The sequence below is a fragment of the Notothenia rossii genome (genome assembly GCF_949606895.1).
Source record: "Notothenia rossii genome assembly, chromosome: 4".
NCBI lineage: Eukaryota > Metazoa > Chordata > Actinopteri > Perciformes > Nototheniidae > Notothenia > Notothenia rossii.
The window spans coordinates 77,046,945-77,068,836 of NC_136902.1; the positions used below are offsets into that span (position 1 = coordinate 77,046,945).

The 21,892-nt window shown below is 41.3% G+C and overlaps 1 protein-coding gene across 1 annotated transcript in view; it reads right to left on the reverse strand.

Moving 5' to 3' along the window:
* Positions 1–4,609: 4,609 nt before the first annotated feature.
* The window catches only part of ppp1r37 (protein phosphatase 1, regulatory subunit 37), a 43,241-nt gene continuing 25,958 nt past the window's right edge, over positions 4,610–21,892 (reverse strand). Inside the window, exons 3-13 of the mRNA XM_079679248.1 lie at positions 19,877–19,922; positions 19,665–19,765; positions 16,962–17,081; positions 14,536–14,686; positions 14,244–14,399; positions 12,914–13,026; positions 10,922–11,063; positions 10,668–10,834; positions 8,256–9,963; positions 8,056–8,141; positions 4,610–7,054 (exon numbers count right to left, since the gene is read on the reverse strand). Coding sequence (XP_079535374.1) covers positions 8,065–8,141; positions 8,256–9,963; positions 10,668–10,834; positions 10,922–11,063; positions 12,914–13,026; positions 14,244–14,399; positions 14,536–14,686; positions 16,962–17,081; positions 19,665–19,765; positions 19,877–19,922 — 2,781 coding nt within the window. The 3' untranslated portion in view covers positions 4,610–7,054; positions 8,056–8,064. The remainder of the gene's footprint in view (positions 7,055–8,055; positions 8,142–8,255; positions 9,964–10,667; positions 10,835–10,921; positions 11,064–12,913; positions 13,027–14,243; positions 14,400–14,535; positions 14,687–16,961; positions 17,082–19,664; positions 19,766–19,876; positions 19,923–21,892) is intronic.

Sequence of the window (21,892 nt, forward strand, 5' to 3'; positions counted from 1 at the left end):
TCTCAGTGGGTCTCAAATGGTTTGGTCACAATTTATGTAAACAAATATTTCCAAGGCACACCTTTATAATTATTAGGATAAATAAAAACAGGTTTTGAAATCATTACAATGTATATGAAATCCAACCCCCAATTAAAACATGTTCATACAATAATGAATACATTTGAAACCTTCTTTATATAACAAACATGTCAATACGTTTTTTTTTTGTAGTGTATTGGTCTTTTGTAGAGATTTTTCATTTATTCTTTATATATTCTATTGTGTATTGCTTGGAGGGGGGGGGGGGGGGGGCACCAAATCATAATCTCGCCTAGGGCACCAAAATGTCTATGGCCGGCCCTGCTACGGACCTATCTCTGGGAATAGTGAGAGGAAGGATAGCAGGGGGCGTGGCTATCCCGTGGCACAAAAAGCTGGACGCTGTCAAATGTCATCAGGCTTGAAGTTGACTGGTGTATTGCTGTGCAGATCAAAATGAATAACAAGGAGTTTAGCATTCTCAATGTATATACACCGTATGAGTCACACCATAATGGAGATGAATACCTGAAAAGACTTGCTTTTATAAATTATTTTATTTGTGATAATCATTCCACCAGTGTTTATGTAGTGGGTGATATGAATGCTGACCTATCAGACAAAAGTTCTTTGTTTTCTAAGCATATGCTACAGTTCTGTGATGATAACAATCTTATTTTATCAAGGCAAATACCTTTGCCTACAGATAGCTATTCATATATAAGCGAGGCCTGGCACACAACTTCATGGCTTGACCATTGCATCAGCACTGCTAATGCCCATGACATTTTAAGATCAATTGAGATTGTGTATGAGGCATCAATGTCAGATCACATTCCTTTTGTAATGCCACTAGATTGTGATAGTCTCACTGAGATGTCTCAGGAGGTTAAAAATGCCTGTAACACTAAAGTGGATTGGTCCAAGCTCACAAATGAGGATAGGTTATTGTACTATGGGAGAACTGATGTCCTATTGAGTGATGTTTATCTACCCAAAGTAGCAACTTTGTGTGTTGATGTGGGTTGCAATGAAAGCTCTCACCGTGAATACCTCTGTAACATGTATGATTGTATTGTGGGAGCTGTATGGGAGGCCAGTAGACCGTGCTATACCTACTCTGGGAAGAGACACAACGTCAAGCCAGGGTGGAATAAACATGTGGCTGATCAATATACTGAAGATAAGAATGCTTTTTGGGCCTGGGTCCGGGCAGACAGGCCCAGAGAGGGGCCTGTCCTGGATCTCAAAAAGCTTACAAATGCTAGATATAAATATGCTGTTCGCTATGTCAACAAACATACAGAAACATTGGGAGCGGATTCTATGGCTGAAAAGCTCCTTCATAATGATGTTACTGGCTTCTGGAAGGAGGTGAGAGCTCTGAACAGGGCCAGTACATCGTTACCATGTACCATAGAGGGAGTATCTGGAGCCGATAATATAGCTGAGTTGTGGAGGCAACATTACTCTACTATACTTAATTATGTTAAAAGTGACCCATACAAGGTTGGTAATGTTGTGAAAAGTGACACAGTGGGAATCACAGCTCATGAGGTTTATCGAGCAATTGCACATCTAGCTGATAACAAAGCAAGCGGCTCTGACCGAATCACTGCAGAGCACCTTAAACTGGCAAGCTCGAAGGTTGCAGTTCTTCTTGCCATTTGTTTTACTGGCCTCATGACTCATGGTATGTTGCCGGATTCCATGTTGACTGTTAGTTTGGTCCCTGTCATTAAGGACAAAGCGGGCAAGGTAGGGAGCTTGGATAACTATAGACCAATTGCTCTAGCCAGTGTGTTATCCAAAGTCCTGGAAAGAATTTTGTTGGACAGATTATGTTCTTATTTTTGTACCTCAGATAACCAGTTTGGCTTCAAGGCTAAGCATGGTACTGAGCTATGCATCTATGCTTTGAAGGAAATGGTAGAAACATATAGAAGACAGAATTCCACTGGTTTTATTGATGCCTCTAAGGCTTTTGACCGAGTTAACCATCATAAACTGTTTTTTAAATTGAGACAAAGGGGTGTGCCCAACAGTATAATTAGGATCCTGGCTTATTGGTATGCCAACCAGAGCATGCAGATAAAATGGGGGACTGCAGTCTCTGCGCCATTTGGTGTTAGTAATGGAGTTCGCCAGGGGGGCTCCTCTCACCATGCCTTCTTAATATCTATATGAATGATCTATCAGATGATTTACGTGGCTGTAAAACCTTGGTTTTACAATATTCTATCTATCAGGACAGGAGCTGTCTGTTTGCTGCAAAACTAAGTATCTGGGAAACATCATTACAGATGAAATGGCTGATGATGATGATGATGACATGTATAGACAGCGGTGTGTCTTACAGTATATACACAAGCTAACATGTTGGCTAGAAAATTCTCTTGGTGTTCAGATAAGGTTAAGGTGAACCTCTTTAGAGCTTATTGTACTCCCGTTATACGGCCCCCTTGTGGCGTGCACTCTAGAGAAATTTAATGTACAAATGTATCTGTGGATTGAATGTTTCTCATAACTCTGTCATTATGCTGCTTTCAAATCTGTGTCTCACTACTGTACGATACCAGTCACCTCTTTGGAAACATCGGTATAACTGCACTTTTTAAATTTATATTTAAATGTTGTATGTCTTTTGGAAATGGACCTAGTCTCTTTAAATTAAATAAAAGCTGAATATCCATAGATTTATTACACTGGGACATGGGACAGACACGTCTGTTTCGCAGTATATAGGTTTTGTGTGAGCTGACAAATGCACATTAACCTTTAAACACTCAACAATAATATATCATAATCCAAAAACATATTAAACAATAGGTTTTCATCCATTTAGACCAGTCGCTCCCAACAAATGAAACGGGATCCTTTAAAGGGGCCACAAGACAACATATCTGATCTTCACACCTGAAGCTTTAATCAAACGTTCTTAATGGTTAAGTAAAAGCATTTTTTGGTTCATACCTGGGAAAAGGTTAAGCTTATAGCATGGTTACTATTGAAATAATGAATAAGAAGACTGACGAGAGACTCACATTTAACAAAACCACAATATCTTTCTTTCCTTATCTCGCCCTCATTTTGAAGGCTTGTATCAGAAAAAGGTTGGAACCACAGATTTAGTCTACTATGATCAATCTTTATTCAACCAGATGAAACCAGATAGGATAAAACATCTGGTGATCTGGCCGTGAAGGCAACCAAGTTAAACGTCAACACATAAATACAAATAATCATTGCTACAGATGAAAGACAGAGGACCCTGTGTTACATGTCAGACATTTGACTCACTGGGGTTTCCTGGTAATGTTGAAGGGAAGTTGAATATCTTGTCACTGTCTCAAAGGCTCCTGGGTGGATTAGTGCACCACAGGAGAGTGAGGGTTTCTATGTTTGGTCAGAATCATTTTAAACATAAATGATCCCAAATTATTACAAGACAGTTTAGAGGAACTTATGAAAAACAACAGAGGCTTGGGAAGCAGAAACATAATGCTTAATCCTGTAAATCTTCTTTTTGGAAAAAGATGATTATCTATATATATATTGAATATTTTACATGTAGTTTTAGTTCTAGTAGTGTGGCTCTTTGGCAATGTCATTTTGGTTCACCACTTTTGACCAATATATCTCAACAACATTTGGAAGTAATACCTAATAATATTCCCATAAGTCTTAGTTTACTTTGTTGAGTGCTGGTTATCGTCAGGTTTATCAAACATTTGACTCATTCTCTGTTTTTGCACTCGCTACAGACAGCATTCCTTCTTCTCATCTGACTGAGCCATCGGGATAAAGAGGCATTGAGAAATTTGCCTGCCGGCTACTCAGAATCTTACCGAAACATTTACAACAAAAAAAGCTATGCAGTTTTGAGTCAAGAAGTCTCAATCTGCTGAAGAGGAAAACATTGTCCTTTCTGTGATCTCTCTCTGGCCTTCAGGATTACAGATACAAACTAAATCGAGGCGCTGTTTAACACAACGTCACAAACATTTTGGGGAAAACAACAAATTGCTTATTTAACACGTTTGCTAACGAGCAAATTACACAGGTAGATAAATACATGTAACCGCTCAGTCAAGATGAGTCATCAATTTGCGTTTTTACAGGAAGAGTAGAAGAGGGATTTTTATATAAAAATATTCAGAAATGATTTTTCAACACAAACTACATTACAAGACATACATGAACAATTAAGGTGCAGAATAAGAACTTATATTTTTCATTTAATTGTTTCAAATCATGGTTTACCCAAATACCAAGTTCATGTCATGAGAGGCTGTCATTTTGACTAGGAAACTTGGATATAAAATGATACGGAAGTACTTGAAAATTAAATAAATATGGAGACCTCATATGTGCAGGATCTTAATCATTATCAAACCTCTGTTATCATACAGCTGTGTTTATGATGTTAAAGCTTGCAAGTTCTCAACATGGGAATTGTTTATATCCATAACATTCGTCCTATAAACTCATACAGCCCGACTGACTCTTGGTCTTTGATCATCTTCTATAAAACAGATCATTATCAGAAGACACCAAAGCAAAAAGAGAAATGTCTAACAGTTTAACCTTAAGTTGAAGAATTGTTTATTACTATCTTCATGTTCCAGTGTCAGGGCAGTTTGTTACAGAAAACACATGACCAAACAAAAAAAACATAATCGTCTGCAACCAAAACTCCCTGAACTGAAATACACTGAAAAAACTGAAGCCTTGACTTTGATTAAATGTATTATGTCCACACATTTCCTATAACTGTATAAGGTTAGTTCAAGCAATAATATTAAGTTAAACCTAATATTTTATTTAAACTTAATAATATTGCTTTGACATAACTTAATACAGTTACGTGAAATCTGTTGACATAATACATTTAATTAAAGCCAACGTTTCAGATTTTTCAGTTTACAGCAGATGTAAGTGTTGTTTTGGTATTTATTAAAAAAACATTTAAATACAAATCTACTTCTATGGCAACTGTACTTTTCAATCTTGTATTGAATAACCGATACTGTTTTATAGAAGTGACGTTTGGACTGTTCCCGGCAAAGCATTTCGTAGTGGTTTAAAGAGTTAGCAGCTGAATCCAAAAATCTGATCACTTTTCTTCTCCTGCAGTTCAGACATTGAAACATTCAGTCGTATAATTTAGTCATTACATGCATTTATTTGAGAGGAACACATTTGCCATACATATCTTTGTGATTACCAGCACATTTCAATTAAGTTAACAAATTATTATTAAAAATGTCTAAAAATTAAAGCATAACAAACAGTGGGGGCAGACTATCTGTTGGGTAGAGAGGAGCAGGAGGGTTGAGTGCTGCTCCTTTGAAGAAGACAAACAAACAAACAAACAAACAAACACCTGCCTGTTTGTGCCTCAGGAAGTGATCAGAGCAGCTTCAGGACAGGAGCTGGATTTGGGCGGAGACATCAGCTGATCAGATGTGATGTCTTTATTTCTGTCTCCTCTGAGGGAAGAACCACCAGCGCCCTCTCGTGGCCACAGCTTCACCCAGCAGAGTAAACAACAACAACAACAACACTTTGATAAGAAATAAAGTTTGCTGCCTCCTTGTGTTCGCTTTCATTACTGCACCCCGACTGCTACCATATAGTCAACCATATTTACCTTTCCCTCCAGTACAGATTACCCAACCCCCCCCAAACACAAAACAAAAACTAAATATTTGCTCTAATTTGAATCTGAAATATACATCAAAAAATATGGGGTTAATCTTTAAAAGCAAACCCCAAGATGGAAAATAAATGATAGAATGAGGATGGGGGGGTGAAGAAGAAAAGGGGGGGGAAATAAATCAAGAGAAGGCTCGTATAGCTATACAATAAATAGAAAATAAGTGATTTCTCAAAGCAGCCGAAACAAAACGAAGACTGAATCTGAAGTGGTGAGTTTTGAAGGCAACATGAATGATGAGAGCGGAGAGATGACAGACAGTACCAGAGGAAGACTGGGGGGGAGGAAGAACGGGGGGGAGGAAGAAGGGGAGGGGGGGGGGGGGGGGGGGGGGGGAGAGAAGGGGGGGGGGGGGGGGGGAGGAGACCATATCAGATATTTCACTTTCCCACAAGTTCTGGGTTTTTCAGCTGGGAGCAAAATGGCCGACTTCCAGGAAGGGTTGTTTTGTTATATTAGTGTAGAGACAGTTGCAGCTCCTCCACATCTGAGGGGGACGCTGATTCCTGAGGGGCCAAAGTGAGCAAAGGGGGAGAAAACAGATGGGGGGGGAGGTCACTTTGGCAGAGTTTCGTATTTTTTTCCAGAAGGGGCAGAAATGGCCGGGGGAGTAGGGGGACACAGACATAAAACGCTGACATTTAAACAGACATATTAACACCCCCCCCTCAGATATAAAAGCCTCTGACAGCGACATACTTCCCCCTCTAAACACGCAGGTCCGCTCACTAGGGTCCGTTATTTTGTCTCGTGACTGTGCCATCAACCCCACTTTCCTCTCATCACTGATATATCTTTGTGTCTTATGAGGAAAAAAAAAAAAACTTTAACTGCTAGATATTTGACCGAGTACAGTGGAGATCTACAGAAGAGGGCAAGACGAGGGCTGTGACGAAGGTCTGTTCTGTCTTTGGCTAGTGTTTTATCCCCCAGCTGTCTTTGCTCTCACGTACAGGCGGCTGCTTGGGTTTAAAGATTGCAGATTGACAAAATGTAGTGATGACAGTGTGATTTTATTCCTTTACCCCCCTCATCCTCATAGTGTGCATATGTATGTGTTTCAGTGGTTGATGTAGTGTGGATGTGAAAGGTTCCTTATTTGTCACAGCAAAGCTCCAAAGGAGATTTGAGTCCTCCTGTGTCTTTCCATGATTCGCTTGTGTAGAGCTTCGGCTGTAACACCAGTTCTTCTGGCCTTTGTGGAAAGGTCGTGTTGGTGGTAAAGTCAAAGGAATGACGAAAACATTGTAGGGCAATGCAGGTCAGGTGGTAGAGCCAGACAAACTATCCAAGTGCTTTTTGTCTTCACCGTCCCTGTGGGAGCACAAGAGAGAAGATACAGTACACAACTCAATAATAACAAACATTATAATCCATGATTGATACAAATCTACTTGAGGGTAAACTGATGCCCAATCTTTGCTCACTGTAGTGTCCATTTTTTTGCAGTACATTTTTGTCTTTTATGTTACTTTAGCTGCACCAATACATGCACATTTCCCTTAACAGATTACATCTACTCTATATACTTTAAACTTTTACTTCCAGACGTGTCTACACTGGTTCCAGCAGCACCTGCAGTCTGCCGTCACTTTCTTTATTAAATGTTTTCAGCCACAGTACTGCAGTGCAATTAAAACAGTTTGGCAACTCTCACAGGCCAATAGAAAATCACTGTAGTAAAAGACATAGTACAAAAATGCTGATCAGGGTCCAAAGTAAGTGCAGGTGCAATGCTACTAAAAAAATAACACATTGCAATCACAACTACGGCAAGTATGGGGGGTCAACCTTTAGAAAGTGTGTTCGTAGACACACAGTCTGGTAATTATAACTGACATCTTCCTGTTGGAGCTTTTTAAGTGATGTCGCTGTTTTACCAGCATTAGAGTTGAGTAAATGTTATAAAATAGACCCGTTATTCTTGTTTTTATGAAGATATCTTTTGGTCTCTAACAAGAAAAAGAAAAAAAACATCTGCATCGTGGCCATTGTTATTTTAAAGGACGGCATAGGCAAATAATTGAGCAGTCTGGGCTTCCCTACTTTAATAGTCCACAGTTTGTATTTCTACTTCTTTAACAAAATGTATTTCCTGGTTAAGATGTCAGTGAGAAAACATCACATGAGGGATTGTTGTGAAAGCACATTAATGGGATTTATTTTAACGATAGAAAGACAGTTCCATATATAACAGAATGGGTGATTCGTGTTGTTTTATCAACGTTTTTATTTAGACCAATATTCAGCATGAAGACACTGATGGAGATGAACTACTTTTGAAGATTAGCCTGTCTGTACAGATAAAAGTTTACCTCACGACCTCATGGTGCGTCTCTCCCCGTCTCCAAACTGGCTTCCAGCAGCAGCTCCTCCAACTCCTGTCCGCAGCTGACACTCACTACACTCGGGACACATAGGACAAATTAAACCAAAAACATCTCCAACCTCAAACTAATGCACATGTGACTCCTCCTCCCATAATAATCAGGGATCGGTGGTTACAGAGACTCACCGTGCTCCATCACACAGCTGCCGGGCTTTGGGCTCTCAGCGTCGAGGAGATGGAGGGAGAACTCTGGCTTCAGGCCGTTGGGTAGAGCTGAAGCGATGATCTTTTCCTCCGGGGCCTCGGCGAAAACCTCGTCCTCAGAGCTCTCCTCCAGTGAGTCTTCGTCTTGGACTGCAGAGACGGACTCGGCTGCGGCAGGTTCGGTCCTCTGTGAGGCGTCTCCTGCTGCAGGGTTTAACTCCTGAGCTGCTCCCTGAGAGACAGACGCTTCCTCAGTCTGGACAGAGAGGACAGGCTCTACTTCCTGTTCATCGCCATCAGCTTCCTGCTCTGGACATGGTTCCTCTTGTGTGGGTTGGCTGTCCTCCATATCTGTTAAACTGAGTTTTTCATTTTCTGAAAGGTTGGCTGGTGCTTCCTGTTCTTCCTGTAGTGGAAGTGTCTCCTTCTCTTCTTCTTCTTCTGTTTGGTTCGGCGCCTGCTGCTCCTCTGAGACAGATTCTACCTCCTCCTGTATCTCTTCCTGCTGCTGCTCTGTTTGAACCGCAGGGATACTAGTCTCAGTTTGACTCGGTTCCTCTAACAGTTTACACTCTCCTTCTGTGCTCCCCCCTGTCTCATCCTCTAAACGGCCTTCCTCTTCCTTCCCCTCCTCTCCTTCCTCTTTTCCTTCTTCACCAGTGGGCTCATGTGTGGAGTCTTTAATGCTCTCTGCCTCTTCCTCAGTGGGCTGAAGCGCTGCCTCCTGCACTGATGAGGAATCTGAAGGCAGAGCTGGTGCTTGTTGACTTGGGTCTGTCTCCTCTGGATCTAAAGTGCTGGCTGTCACCTCCTCTGAGGGCGGACTCTTGGACTCTGGCTCGATCTCAGTATCTAGCGCTACAGGACTCTCCTCTGCGAGCGTACAGTCTGTTGACGGAGCAGCTGGGGTCTCCTTCACGTCCTTCTGGGTCACTTGTGTTTGGGATAAAGGCGAGGTCTGCTGTGTTGAGGGTGTGTTCACGTCTACAGTCTTCTCTGAGGCTTCTTTCGGCTGGCGGGAGGCTGCAGGTGCCTTCGTCGGAGGTTGAAGAAGCTGAAGCTGCTGCTCAGGGGGGCTCTCCACTCGAGTTACCATGAAGATCTTGTGCCCCCTCCCTGGACTAGAGACGGATATACAGCGCCCAGGAGAGGGAGGGGTCCCGGGGGGAACTGTTGCCTCTGTGACGGTGATGCCTGATATAACACTGAGCCCAGGGGCGGGTGAGGCAGGTGGGGGGGGGGATGTGGCTGAGGCACTGCGGGGGGGCTGGGTGGTCTGGGTTTGAGCAGAAGTCTGGCTAAAGCGAGTGGAGGAGTTTGATGTGGAAGAGGACTTTGTCACCACCTCCTCTCCGTCCTCATCATCAGTGTCCGAGTCCGAGTCCAGGATCATCTGAGGAATGCTCGTCTCGGTGCCCTCTCCTGATTGGCTGACTGTCTTTGCTTCATCTCTTGTTGCTTCAACTTTTCCCTCTCCCTCTTTCCCCTTCGCGTCCCCTTTGCCCTCTGCTGCTGGTTCCTCCTCCTCTGCTTCTCTGGTCCCATCCTCTGTAGCGATTTCAGCCATGGACGCCGACTGCCTCATCATCTGCTCGGTTTCCTCCTTCTCCTTGGCCAGGATGAAGTTCCTCTTGCAGCCGTTCTGGATCTCAGCCAGCAGGGCGCGCTGGGTCTCAATGAAGCTCTTTACCTGAGGGACAACAAATAAAGAAATGGGGTAATAAACAACTAAATCAAAAGCAAATCCTGTGTCTTTCTAGCCCTTAGGCTGCTTTAGGTCTTTACTTAAAAACATAATGCTCTTCAAAAAGCCATAGCCGACGGCGCTATGGTTACCTATGGGTTGAGGAGACTTCCAATCTCTCTCTCCTCATTTCCTGTCCTCTCCACACAGCTATTTATTAAGATACATATTTAGTTAGACATATTTGGTGTTGCAACACACACACACACACACACACACACACACACACACACACACACACACACACACACACACACACACACACACACACACACACACACACACACACACACACACACACACACACACACACACACACACACACACACACACACACACACACACACACACACACACACACACACACACACACACACACACACACACACACACACACACACACACACACACACACACACACACACACACACACACCTTTGTCTGTAATTTATTACTGTATCTTTGGCTACTTGTTTTTAGTTGGATGGAGCCGTGTTGCACTTTTGCCCCAGAAAACAAATCCCCTTGGGGAAAATAAAGTAAATCGTATCTTTACTTTCCATCTTTCTTTTTTTTTGTTAAAACATTTTTGTTACGTCCCTTTACTTCCTCTCCTCTATCCCCTTCCCTCCGTATTTCCCCATGCTCACAGTTTCTTTCTTGGGCTCCCGGTCCAGGTCCAGGCGCAGCAGAGAGGTGTTGACTTTGAGAGCGAGCGAAAGGGCCATCAGTCCGCCCGTCTTTATCTCATTCTCTCGAAGGTCGAGGCGCAGCAGTCTGGGACTCTCAGCGATGAATTCAGCCACAGCCACAGCTCCTAGAGCACAAACAACAGAAGAGAGAGGAGTTAAAAAATAGCCTAACAGCAAAACCTCCACAAGAAGTGACAGACACTAGTCCCCACCTTCGCAGGACAGTTTGGTGGAGGCGAGGCCCAGCCTGAGCACAGAGCGGTTTCCAATCAGTCCGTCTTTCAGCTTGTGGACCCCTTCGTTACCCACAGAGTTATGGCCGAGGTTCAGGGTCTCCAGACTCTGCGTGCATGGCTGAGGGAGGGAGACAAACATCAGAGATATTGATGGTGTTTTTCTAAAAAAAATGTAAAGCTATGGGAGAAGGCATTTCAGTTTTAACAGCTGCTGTTTGTCAGTGTGTTTAATGGTGTTCAAGAAATGTGTGTACTATCATATGAACCATTTTCAAAAGACTTTCTAATATGTAATGTATTTTATAGTTCCGACAACTACAGTATGCATACGTTTAGTATTTAAAAAAACATACATATATGCAGGTTTCTTCAGTCTATTTGACTCCTAACAATATATCGTTTTGACATTTTTGAGAGTCTGTATCAAAGTGCATTTCCTTTCAGACCAGAATGTTCTAACTATTGAGCAGATAATAGAATCATTATCCTGTCTGTGTGTGAGAGCCCACACTGGTGGCTGGAGACCTTAACAAATTCCCTTATCTTTTTCAGTGTATAAGAAATGTCTGTTTCTCTGTTCATTGTCAGTGTAAAGGCCGTCTTATGATACTGTTACTGTTAAACATCCAACGTCACCATCTCACGTAATGTGGAGATAACTCGCACTGTGGTTATGATTCACAGTCATGGGGTCGCCTTTATCAGAATGAATAAAGGTTTTAAGTGCATTTCGGTTTATCCTGCAACATCTCACAAGCATCAGCCTTAGACAAATGACTTGGGAAGAAATCTCCAGTATATACACAACCATGATGTGTTACGGGAACATTTTCATGCGTCATAATTCTCCATACATAACATCTAAGAGGTTGAAAGCATTCATTTGGCTGTTTTTGTTTGGTATAATCATTTCAGCTCTAGTGATTTCTCTAAACATGCAGAATTATAGGCATTCAATAATCGCTTAGAAACTTCTGAGTGGTTCTATTAATACGACACAACCGTATTAAAATGGCCGACTTACTGTAGACGCTGTCCTACCAAAACAATGACTGTGATGATAATTGTAATTGATTATCTATGTCAGACTGCTGTGAATTCAAAACAAGATGATGAAGAGAAATGGAACACGCTCCCAACTGTTCACTGAGTGTCACACGTATTACTGAGGAGGCTACGCAGAAATGTCCAGGAGAAGCAGACATCACAGCCCCTATCTACACTGCAGAGGCATCCCTCACCTCACAGCTGTCACTCACACGTTTACACAGGTTAATCAGGTAATGGTTTCTCTAGTGAAATGCATACATGATGAGTCATTCATCTAAGAATCAAAGACTTGTTAATCTTGTTTGTTTTGAACAAGATCTATCAGACACTAAGGAGGTTTAAAAGAAACATGATCAAATAATGTGTTCAAATCAGATTATCCCTTTGTTTTACATTGACATTAATGTGGAGCAGCTTCACTCTCTGTTGTCAGTGAAACTGTGTGTATGTGTGCAGGGCTTTTATTGTGTAAGGTAAGAGCAGTTAATGGTTACTGTGATGTTCTTTACAATGTGGGACCAACTAACGAGTTAGCCGTCTTGGTTCAGACTACAGATCATTGAGTTATTTTATTGCCTTCCTAAGCAAAGACTTAACTCGAGTGTTATCTTCCTTTCCCAGAAGTCAAGAGTGGGCTTAAAGTGTGGCTAATAGGGGACAAATATAAATGCTTATGATGTCATTATTCTACAGCAATTTCAGTGTGCAAACAACATTTATTTTATAATGCAACAGTAAAGAAAAAAACTGCATTTATTTTCACTTTCTTAGGTTTTAAGAGGTAAAAACACGCATTTGATTCATCTTAAAACATCTGATAAGTGTGTGTGTGTGAGTGGATGTATTGTCCCACAGTGTGTTTGTGTGCGTGTGCGTGTGTGTGTGTGTGTGTGTGTGTGCGTGTGTGTGTGTGTGTACCAGTGCAGCAGCGAGGTAGCCCATGCCATTGTGTGTGAGCTGGTTGTTCCATAGCACCAAAGTGACGAGGCCTTTCCTCTGCTCTTTTAGCCCTTCACACACGTAGGCCAGACCTGCGGTGACAAACAGAGGCAGACACATTTAGTACATCTGTGTTTAAAATATCAACAAAATATCATGAGAATTATAAAAAATGTGAAGTGTTCTGGTCCACGAGCAGCAGCCTGAGCACACTTTTGTATTGCTTTGTTAAAGGTGAGGTACGTCATTTTGGAGAAACCAGTTCGAGTGCGCTAGAATTTGAAAATACACAGCCGGAAAAAATCTGCCACTTCCTTACAGAGCCCCTCCTCCAACACACACGAACGCGCACATGACCAATGAGGGCACGAGATAAGTTTGTGCACAGATTGAAGGCTGACAGGCAGGTAGGCCATCCAGTTACTGTAGCCGGGCCGGCTCAGATGATTGGTCGTGCTTTTTACGGCTTTTTTACGGCTTCCACAGATGACATTTTTTTATGGATTTTTTGTCAAAGCACTTCAGATATTCATTGCTATCGGGATGTTAAGAGCATTCCATGGAATATTACAAAAAGTGTATCTCGAGCCCGTTTCTCAAACTTACCTACCCCAACTTTAACTGTATAAGATTAAAAGTTTTAATTTACAGAAGAAAAACATTATATTAAGGTAAAGTTATTTTAAACAATTTTGATGCGCTCAGCTATTCTGTAACAACAACAACAACAACAACAACAACAACAACAACAACATCACATCCTATGTATTTGCATGCAGAAGTGTTGAGTCTGACAAGAGCGAAAATACTTTATTTATTGGTGTAAAAGTTTAAGAGAAAGCAAACAAAAGGGCTAAATGTAATACTTTTTTTTGTTTTGCTGGGAGACAAAAAAGTAAGTTAATCATATTGTGAATTTCAATGAAACCAAATGATTATAACAAAGTTAGACTGGTGACGTGTTTAACGCAGTGAACAGATGATCAACATCCTTATTGCTTTGTGCTGCAGCTATAGAATACACAGAGACACATTTCAAACATCTGAGATCAAGGCCCAGTGGTTTCTATTCCCCTGCATGCCACAATACTGTGTATAAAAACATGCTCATGTAGAGTAATGAGTATTTTATGTATCTGTACAATACTTGCATGGGTTTTATTATGTTCTGTTTGTTATAGGATTTTTGCATTTATGTGGGTCAATATACTATCATTGTATCTCAGTTTGTGAACAAGGCAATTAATAAACACATCTTTTTAACCAAATAACGCAAACTAAAAACAGAAACTGCTACAGTGCATTGTACCAGAGTCCAGGATGTGGTTGTTGCGCAGGTCCAGGATCTGAATGTTGTAGTTGAACTTGAGCAGGTTCCCGAGTTGAGCCGAGTCCTGCAGGCCGTTGAGCTTGTTGTCTGCCAGGTACAACTCCCGCAGGTTCATGTTCATCTTCAGAGCCGTGGCTGTCCGGAAGAACACATTATTAAAAAGGTAAGGTGCAGGAAGAAGAAATACAAAATGTCAGGAACAGAGGAACACATTCAGAAATGGGGATTATCAAACACTGGGTTGAAAGAGAAAGCACTCTGGGAATCTTACACAGTAACATGAGCGGTCTGCCCGACAGACCGGCGTTCTCCAGGTGGAGCACTGCCAGGCTGCCGCTGATTCTGAGCGCTCGTGCCACAAAGGGAGCCGAGTGGTCCAGCAGAGGAGTGTTGCGTGCATCCAGGTACTGCAGGGAGCTCGTCTGAGGGGGAAACACCAGCAGACATTCATTTACCGTGCAGGATTAAAGTTGCCAAACTCTTCTTCTAACCTACAAAGCACTAAATGGAAAGGCACCATCATACATAAAAGATCTTTTAATCCCCTATTGTCCCTTTAGGCCATTACGCTCCAAGAGTGCAGGTCTTTCAGTAACTCCCAGAGTCCGGAAACCAGATCAGGAGTCAGAGCTTTCAGTTACCAAGCTCCCTGGCTCTGGAACCAACTTCCTGTTTTTTTTAGGGGGGCAGACAGTGTCCAACATTTTAAGAGCTTGTCGAAGACTTTCCTTTTTAATAAAGCCTTATACTTGGAGCTGGTTTGTCATCCTGAGTCCTACATTTTATTAGTATATTATTTAATTGTTTTTACTGTCTTTTTGTTGTATTTGATCTCGTTATATATTTATGTGGTTCTTAGGTTCAATAAAACATGAATACAGACAGAGAGTACATTCAACAAGTTCAATGGAGATTGATATGAGCCTGTTATTAAGCAATCAATTATGACATTAGATGACCTATAACATCTGGCCAAAACACAGAAATATCCTTTTGTCCTTTATTCCTAATCCTGTATAACCTCTTGTTAGCCGTGATAACAGCGTTAACCACTGAACAGTTAGGAGTCAATCAGATTCCATAAATTAAACATTATCAAATGAACACTGTTGCCTCGATGAAAGAAGTTCAATGTTGGTTTCCATGTGCTACATCCTCTGCCTCCCCTCTGGGAAACAAAGACACTCTTGTCAAAGTGTAAGTGCATTAAGATCTATTACTATCTATTACTGAAATGAGCTACTGTGGCTTTTTATTGACCGGCAATCTACACGCTGGTGTCTGCTCTTCATTAATCATGAGGCTGGTAAGAGTGTAAAGGAGTGCCGTTTATAAACCCTGATCAGTTGAGAAATGAGCTTCTCACACAGTCATGGTTGTGATTAAAACACCACTGAGGTTCGGTTATGTATCATTAGTTCCTGTGATTATTAATTGGCTGTTTTCCCTTCAGGAAGTTAAGTAATGAACTACATCTTAGATAAACAAATAAATAGGCCACAATATATATAAATAATAAAGACTCACAAGTAATTTGTAGTTTGGCAAACGGATTAATGTTGTTCACTGCCGTGCACAACACAGTGAACCAACCAAAACACATCCACAGCTCCACAAGCTAGCTCCCTAATACACTTTACATGATCTTTTTATTGATTTAACATTTGGTTTAGTATTGTTCTTTACAAGTATCATCTAACGCTTCTTCTTACACCTGGAAATCACAGTATTTGTTTGACTTCCCCCTCTCTATTCGTCTGAAACAAAACAACAAGTTCCTTCACTTGGTTCGTTTCACAACATCTAACCAGCAGCTGTTGGTATCGATGTGTCTTCCCACACATTTTGCTCGAGAGGTTGAATTAATGTGTTTGCATGGAAAACCATTTGAATCTCGACATCAGTGATGATTGATGTTGAAGAGCATCACAAGGGGCACATGATAGACGTGAGGAGCAAGCGAGGAAAGCTTGAAACCCTTATGTCTGAGTGCTGACAGAAAACAGCCAGAGATAAAAAGCTATGATTAGATCGATCTACTCTCCTGGGCACAGAGCTATTAACTGAAGTAGAGACTTAACGTCAGAGGTAGTTTGGATAATACAACTTATTTTCGGTAAAACAAAATGACATAGGATAAAGTATTTGGCCTTGCCACTGAAGAAGACAAACACTCAGACCGGTGTACTTTTTTCTTTTACCTAGAATTGTCTGCTATAACTCTCCCCTTTGAGGAAAGAAAATCACTTTCATAATCCTGTTTACAGAATTTAGCACAAAAGGGGCTTGAAATGTTTGTATGCCACTTTCTAAGAATACATAAACAAACGCATGATACTGACCCTCGTGGTCAGTTATGCAACTGTTCAAACTGATATCATTTGTTGTAGGAATCCAAAATTACACCAAACAGCTACAAAAATGTACAGAACAGTAGTTTTCTTATTCTGTACAGATTACACCAATTTGTAACGTTTATGTGTTTGGTTTTGTATTCAAGAACAAATTTTGTGTTTTTTCAATCTTTAAAAAAAAATCCTGGGACCATTTTGGGGTAAAAGTGTCCTCACTTTAACACAGATTTTGTTTTTTGGATTGGAGTACTTTGTTGATCCATAAGTAAATCATATCCTTTCCCATCATGTCCCCTTTCTCTGCAGACGATGTTTTCCACTGTAGAGAAGGATGGTCTCTCACCTTTCTCATCATGTGAGCTGCGGCCTGCCATCCCCGGGTGCCGATGTGCTTGTTGGAGGAGATGTTGAGATGTGTGGCGGACTCGTAGTACTCGATCATGTCAAACAGAGCTGACGCACCCTGAGGAGCACAGACGGAAAATAAGGGGAACATATTAATTACATTTCAGATTGAAATCATACAGTTTTAAACAAAGTCGCCGTGTCAAAGTCCTTGAAGGGATGTTAGGTGATATAATGTGGAGCAGCTGTAGTTGCCACGCTAACAGTCCCTGGGAGTAGGTGAGGTACGGTCTATAGTTGCAGATAAAAAGGCAGTTGACCTTTGAAAAAACTGCTACCATCTTCTAGATATCATTCTGAATGAAAGTTAGAGTAGGGCTGTGACTGACTTACTCTCACTATTGATTCATCAGCAGATTTTTTCCTTGATTCATTTTTTCTGTATTAAAAGTAATTAAACATTCGGCAAAGATTTCTCACTATTTTTCTGTCTTTGTCAGATCCATTCATGACCCCAAAAAGCTTAAAATCCTTACATTTTGAGAACCAGCAAATATTTGCCTAAACATAACAAGCTAACTATAACAACAGTTGCCCATGTGTTCAATGTTGTATTTGTTGTATTTAACCAATCAATTGTTTAAAGCTATGTTCACAAGATAAATGCAAAGATCGGCATTCATGACACGCCTTGAAATTGTGTAACAACTTGGTGCATGTCGTCTTGCTTAGCAAAGGAGCAGATTAAGGATTTAAGTTGATTGTCAGGTGATGCATTCAAAGGCCTCTCATGTGATCACAGTGGTTTAATCTGGTTATAGTTGTGGTAGTGGGGATGCATCTCTCTCTCATATATCACAGATTGACAGACTACGTAAAGGTGTTGACACTGGAACTACCTTTTTTTTGTTTTTTCTTAACAAGTTATTAGCATGTTTTAACAAGTTATTAGCATGTTTTAACAAGTTATTAGCATGTTTTAACAGTAAAATTAGCTATTGGGTCTTGAGCAGTCATGAGAGGATTATTTGTCCATTGCATCTTTCAACTAGCCACAGTTAAAACCTCAACACATCAAAAACCAAAAGCCAGTGGTGAGTTCTCTCCTGTGCAGCCAAAGGCAACATGTGACTAGCAGATTAAGAAGGGAGTATGAGTGTATCCTCCACTGAAGCTGATGACAAGTAACACAATCGGACAGGCTGCAGCATTGCGTCTCATAACCTTTCCCTTTTGTGTGTGTATACTTGGAGACTATACACAAGTGTGTTTATCTAAAGGGTGGGAGAAGATTAGTCACAACCAGCCAAATAAAGGACAGTCTGTGTTAATTCTCCCTTAAGCTTCTTAAAACATATCTCCAAAGCTATTTCTCTTGCTTTCATCCTCCCATATCATTCCCAACAAGATGCTGTTACTGTTGCTCTGCCAAATCACGCTGTATGTCTGTCACTCCCATCTCCTCGCTTCCCCATTTGATTCATCTTCTGTCTCTCATGACTCATTTTCCCCATAAATTCCTCTTCTCCTTTCAGAGTTTAATTCAAACTGAGCCCAAAGGGAGACACTTGTCACAGACTGTTCTATGATGACTCAGTCACTGGCTCAATTATCTCATTCATGTATATTTTTGCGGGGCAGAGCTTCATGTTGGTGGAAAAAAGTGCATACGTCACTCTGCATTTGTTGAGATTATGTGAAGCTCTGGATTGTGTTGAAAAAAGTATATGTAAATAAGTAATATATAATGAAACCAATTAAGACTTCCGACACTTCAATTCTCTAGTGATTGGTTGCAAGTGGAGTATACTTACACAATAAAATGTACCTGCATGCAACTGTGCAAAGCCGGACATAAATTCACCTAGACAGGGGGGGGGGGGTGCTATATTTGTCCATCCCATGTTCTGAGGCTGGATTATACCAGATAAACCATATACACATCCTTCTATCTCAAGTCTAACACAAGTAGAGAACACGTGGCATGAAACCACAACTAAACATTTATCAGTGAAATAGTAGAATACCATCTGCAGTGTGTATCCTGGTACATGGCAAAGACACATTTTTTGTGTTATTATTCATATTAACTTTCATGTAAAAATTAGGAAACACCTATATGACAGTCTCAAGGTAATGTGACAGCTGACCAAATGATCCTTTGATAACAATTAGAACTAAAGCTACAAGCTAACAAGCTGCAGGAAATGAGGGCCTGAATGAGTTCAGCAGCAAACGGGTGAAAGTACTGACATTTCTTTGCCAGGAATAGAATAATGAGCAGTCATTAAAGTGACCCTTCCTACCCTAAAGAAATGTATCCTATGTGGCGCTGGTTTAAAGCAGAGCTCCTGTCTGTGCGTCATGTGTATTTGGAGCTTTGTGTGAAAGGAAGTAGCCAAGGCCTGTGTCCCTCTGTCCCACACTGCGTCTGTCTGTCTGTGCCTGTCTACAGCCCAAACGTCCCTAATGGTGTTTACACAAGTGGACATCTGGAGTAATCAGAAAAGCCATGACAAACACCCCACATCCTGCCAGTACAGAGGGAAAAAGAGGATCAGCATGCGACCGGGGGCAGAAACAGAAGACAGAGAGAAAAGATGTGAGTTATCGATGAAAGATGGAAGTATGCTAGCTGCACTGAGGAAGATGAAGGACGGGAATGGGATGAAGACAGTTTTCAAAGACAGGATCTTCTTACATCTTCTTCCAGGTTGGTCTGCTCCAGGTCTATCACTTTAAACTGGACCCTCTTCAAAATCTCCTCCAGAGACTCACATGCTTTGTAGTCCAGCTTCTCACCTAAAGACATACATTGATAAAGTGAATCTCCCAATTTAGTAAAAAGAAGTCTCGGTATCTGTTGATTCCCACAAGTTGAATTTAAAGTCAAGCTGATGTATCGGCGCTTACCTTTTAGATCCAAGCATTCATTGCGCTGAGTCAGGTCTTTCAGTTCCTGCAGAAACAAAAAGAAGCAGTGTCAGTAAGAGTTGAGTTTGTGTATTACTCAAAGTAAGCAAACTTTTTACATGTTGAAACTTTCACATCACACAGGAGGCAATGTATTAGTGCTGGGGCTTAAACACAGATCTAAGATAAACTGTTAGTGCAAAGACAAGCATCTGGACTTAAAGCACCTCAACTATCTTATGCCACTGAGCATGTGTGTTCGACTTGACCATGATATGTCTCCTGTCATGTACTCTAACCCCACAGAAAGATATTTCGCCTCTTGTCCTGGTAAAACATGCAACTAGCTCAAAAACATAGAGTGCTGCTCTAAAAACTATGTACCAGCAAATCCCTCTCTCTAGTCCACTGCCCGGCGCATTCAGCATGAACCCTATAACCTCTGCCAGACTGCCAGACTGCCATCCCTAGTCTGTGCGTGTCTGAACATACTGATGAGGGTCCAGCTGTACAGAGGTTTCATGGCCTCCTGCATGACTCAACAAAGCTCAAAAACATGATCATGGTGTGTGATGAAACATTTCAAAAGCTTCTTATTACAATGAACAGGAAACACTATGACACTAAATGTAACCGACTGCAGTAGTCATGAAGATAATTCATCTATGAAACCGACTGAATCCTTCATTCTAGGAAGCATTACATGAGAAACCATAAATGGAACATTTCTCCAGTGTTTTCTCACTACCTTCTGTGAAATATGGTTTAATCAAAAACTCTGGATGTTCGTCATTAACCAGATGGTGTTGAATATGTCAATACAACCTGACGCACATTTTGGGAAATTTCACAGCAAGCAGTCTTTGTTTACATTTGAATGGAGCATCTGTCAGTGAGAATGACTTATCAGTGTAAATGCCTCCCTGACAGAGCTGCCAGAACCCAAAATAGTGCATGACGCATAGTGTGCCTCTGCACAAGTGGTGGTATGTGTGTGTGTGTCTATTGTGGGTGGACACCATCAAGCAACGGTTCTAATCTTGTTCTTTAGATTCTGTGCTTCTATGTTATACATCTTCACTGTTTATCCGTTTTTTACTTGATCAAGTGTGTTCTAGTTAAATAAGCTGCTTCAAAACCAATTTCATTAGCCTGAAGTCAATAAAGAAACGTGATACCTCGGGGTGTACAGAAAACACAGGTGGAGATGGATGACATAACTTCCTGTGACTGAACAGTTTAAGCTTGGCATACATAGACTGTACGATTTCAAACCATTTCTGACCTTTTCTCAAGGCTTAAATCGTAGTGTATACTGAGCTTTTGTCCAAATGTATGAGCAGGCCTTTCCATAATCCATGCCCCTTAAAGGTCTCTTTTAAAGGTCCTACCTTACAACCATAGAGAGAACGAGTTAGATAGAAAGTCTAATGTTGTGTTAATGTCTGTTTGATTTTTAGATCATCACAAAGACGGGAAAAAGCTATCCTGGCTCTGTCTGAAGGTACAATCTACTAACACCTCACCATTTCTAATTAAAGACACAAGTTAACATTCAATGCCAATTTGTAAAAAGTACAATTAATTAATTCAGTGGTGCATCAGCGTTCTATCATCTAATCCACACGGACTCCGTCACGATTGGTTGTAACTGCTGGTCTCAGACATCTGTCAGCAGCAGCAGGCTAACCTGCATCCATCAGGCTAACCTGCATCCATCAGGCTAACCTGCCTCCATCAGGCTAACCTGCCTCCATCAGGCTAACCTGCATCCATCAGGCTAACCTGCATCCATCAGGCTAACCTGCCTCCATCAGGCTAACCTGCCTCCATCAGGCTAACCTGCCTCCATCAGGCTAACCTGCCTCCATCAGGCTAACCTGCCTCCATCAGGCTAACCTGCCTCCATCAGGCTGACTGACAGTAGAAATGTAATAAACCAAACTGGTTTTATTGTGGCTCCACAGGAAGAAACCAACAACTTTAGACAAACTGGGAGCTTTGATCATTTATTGC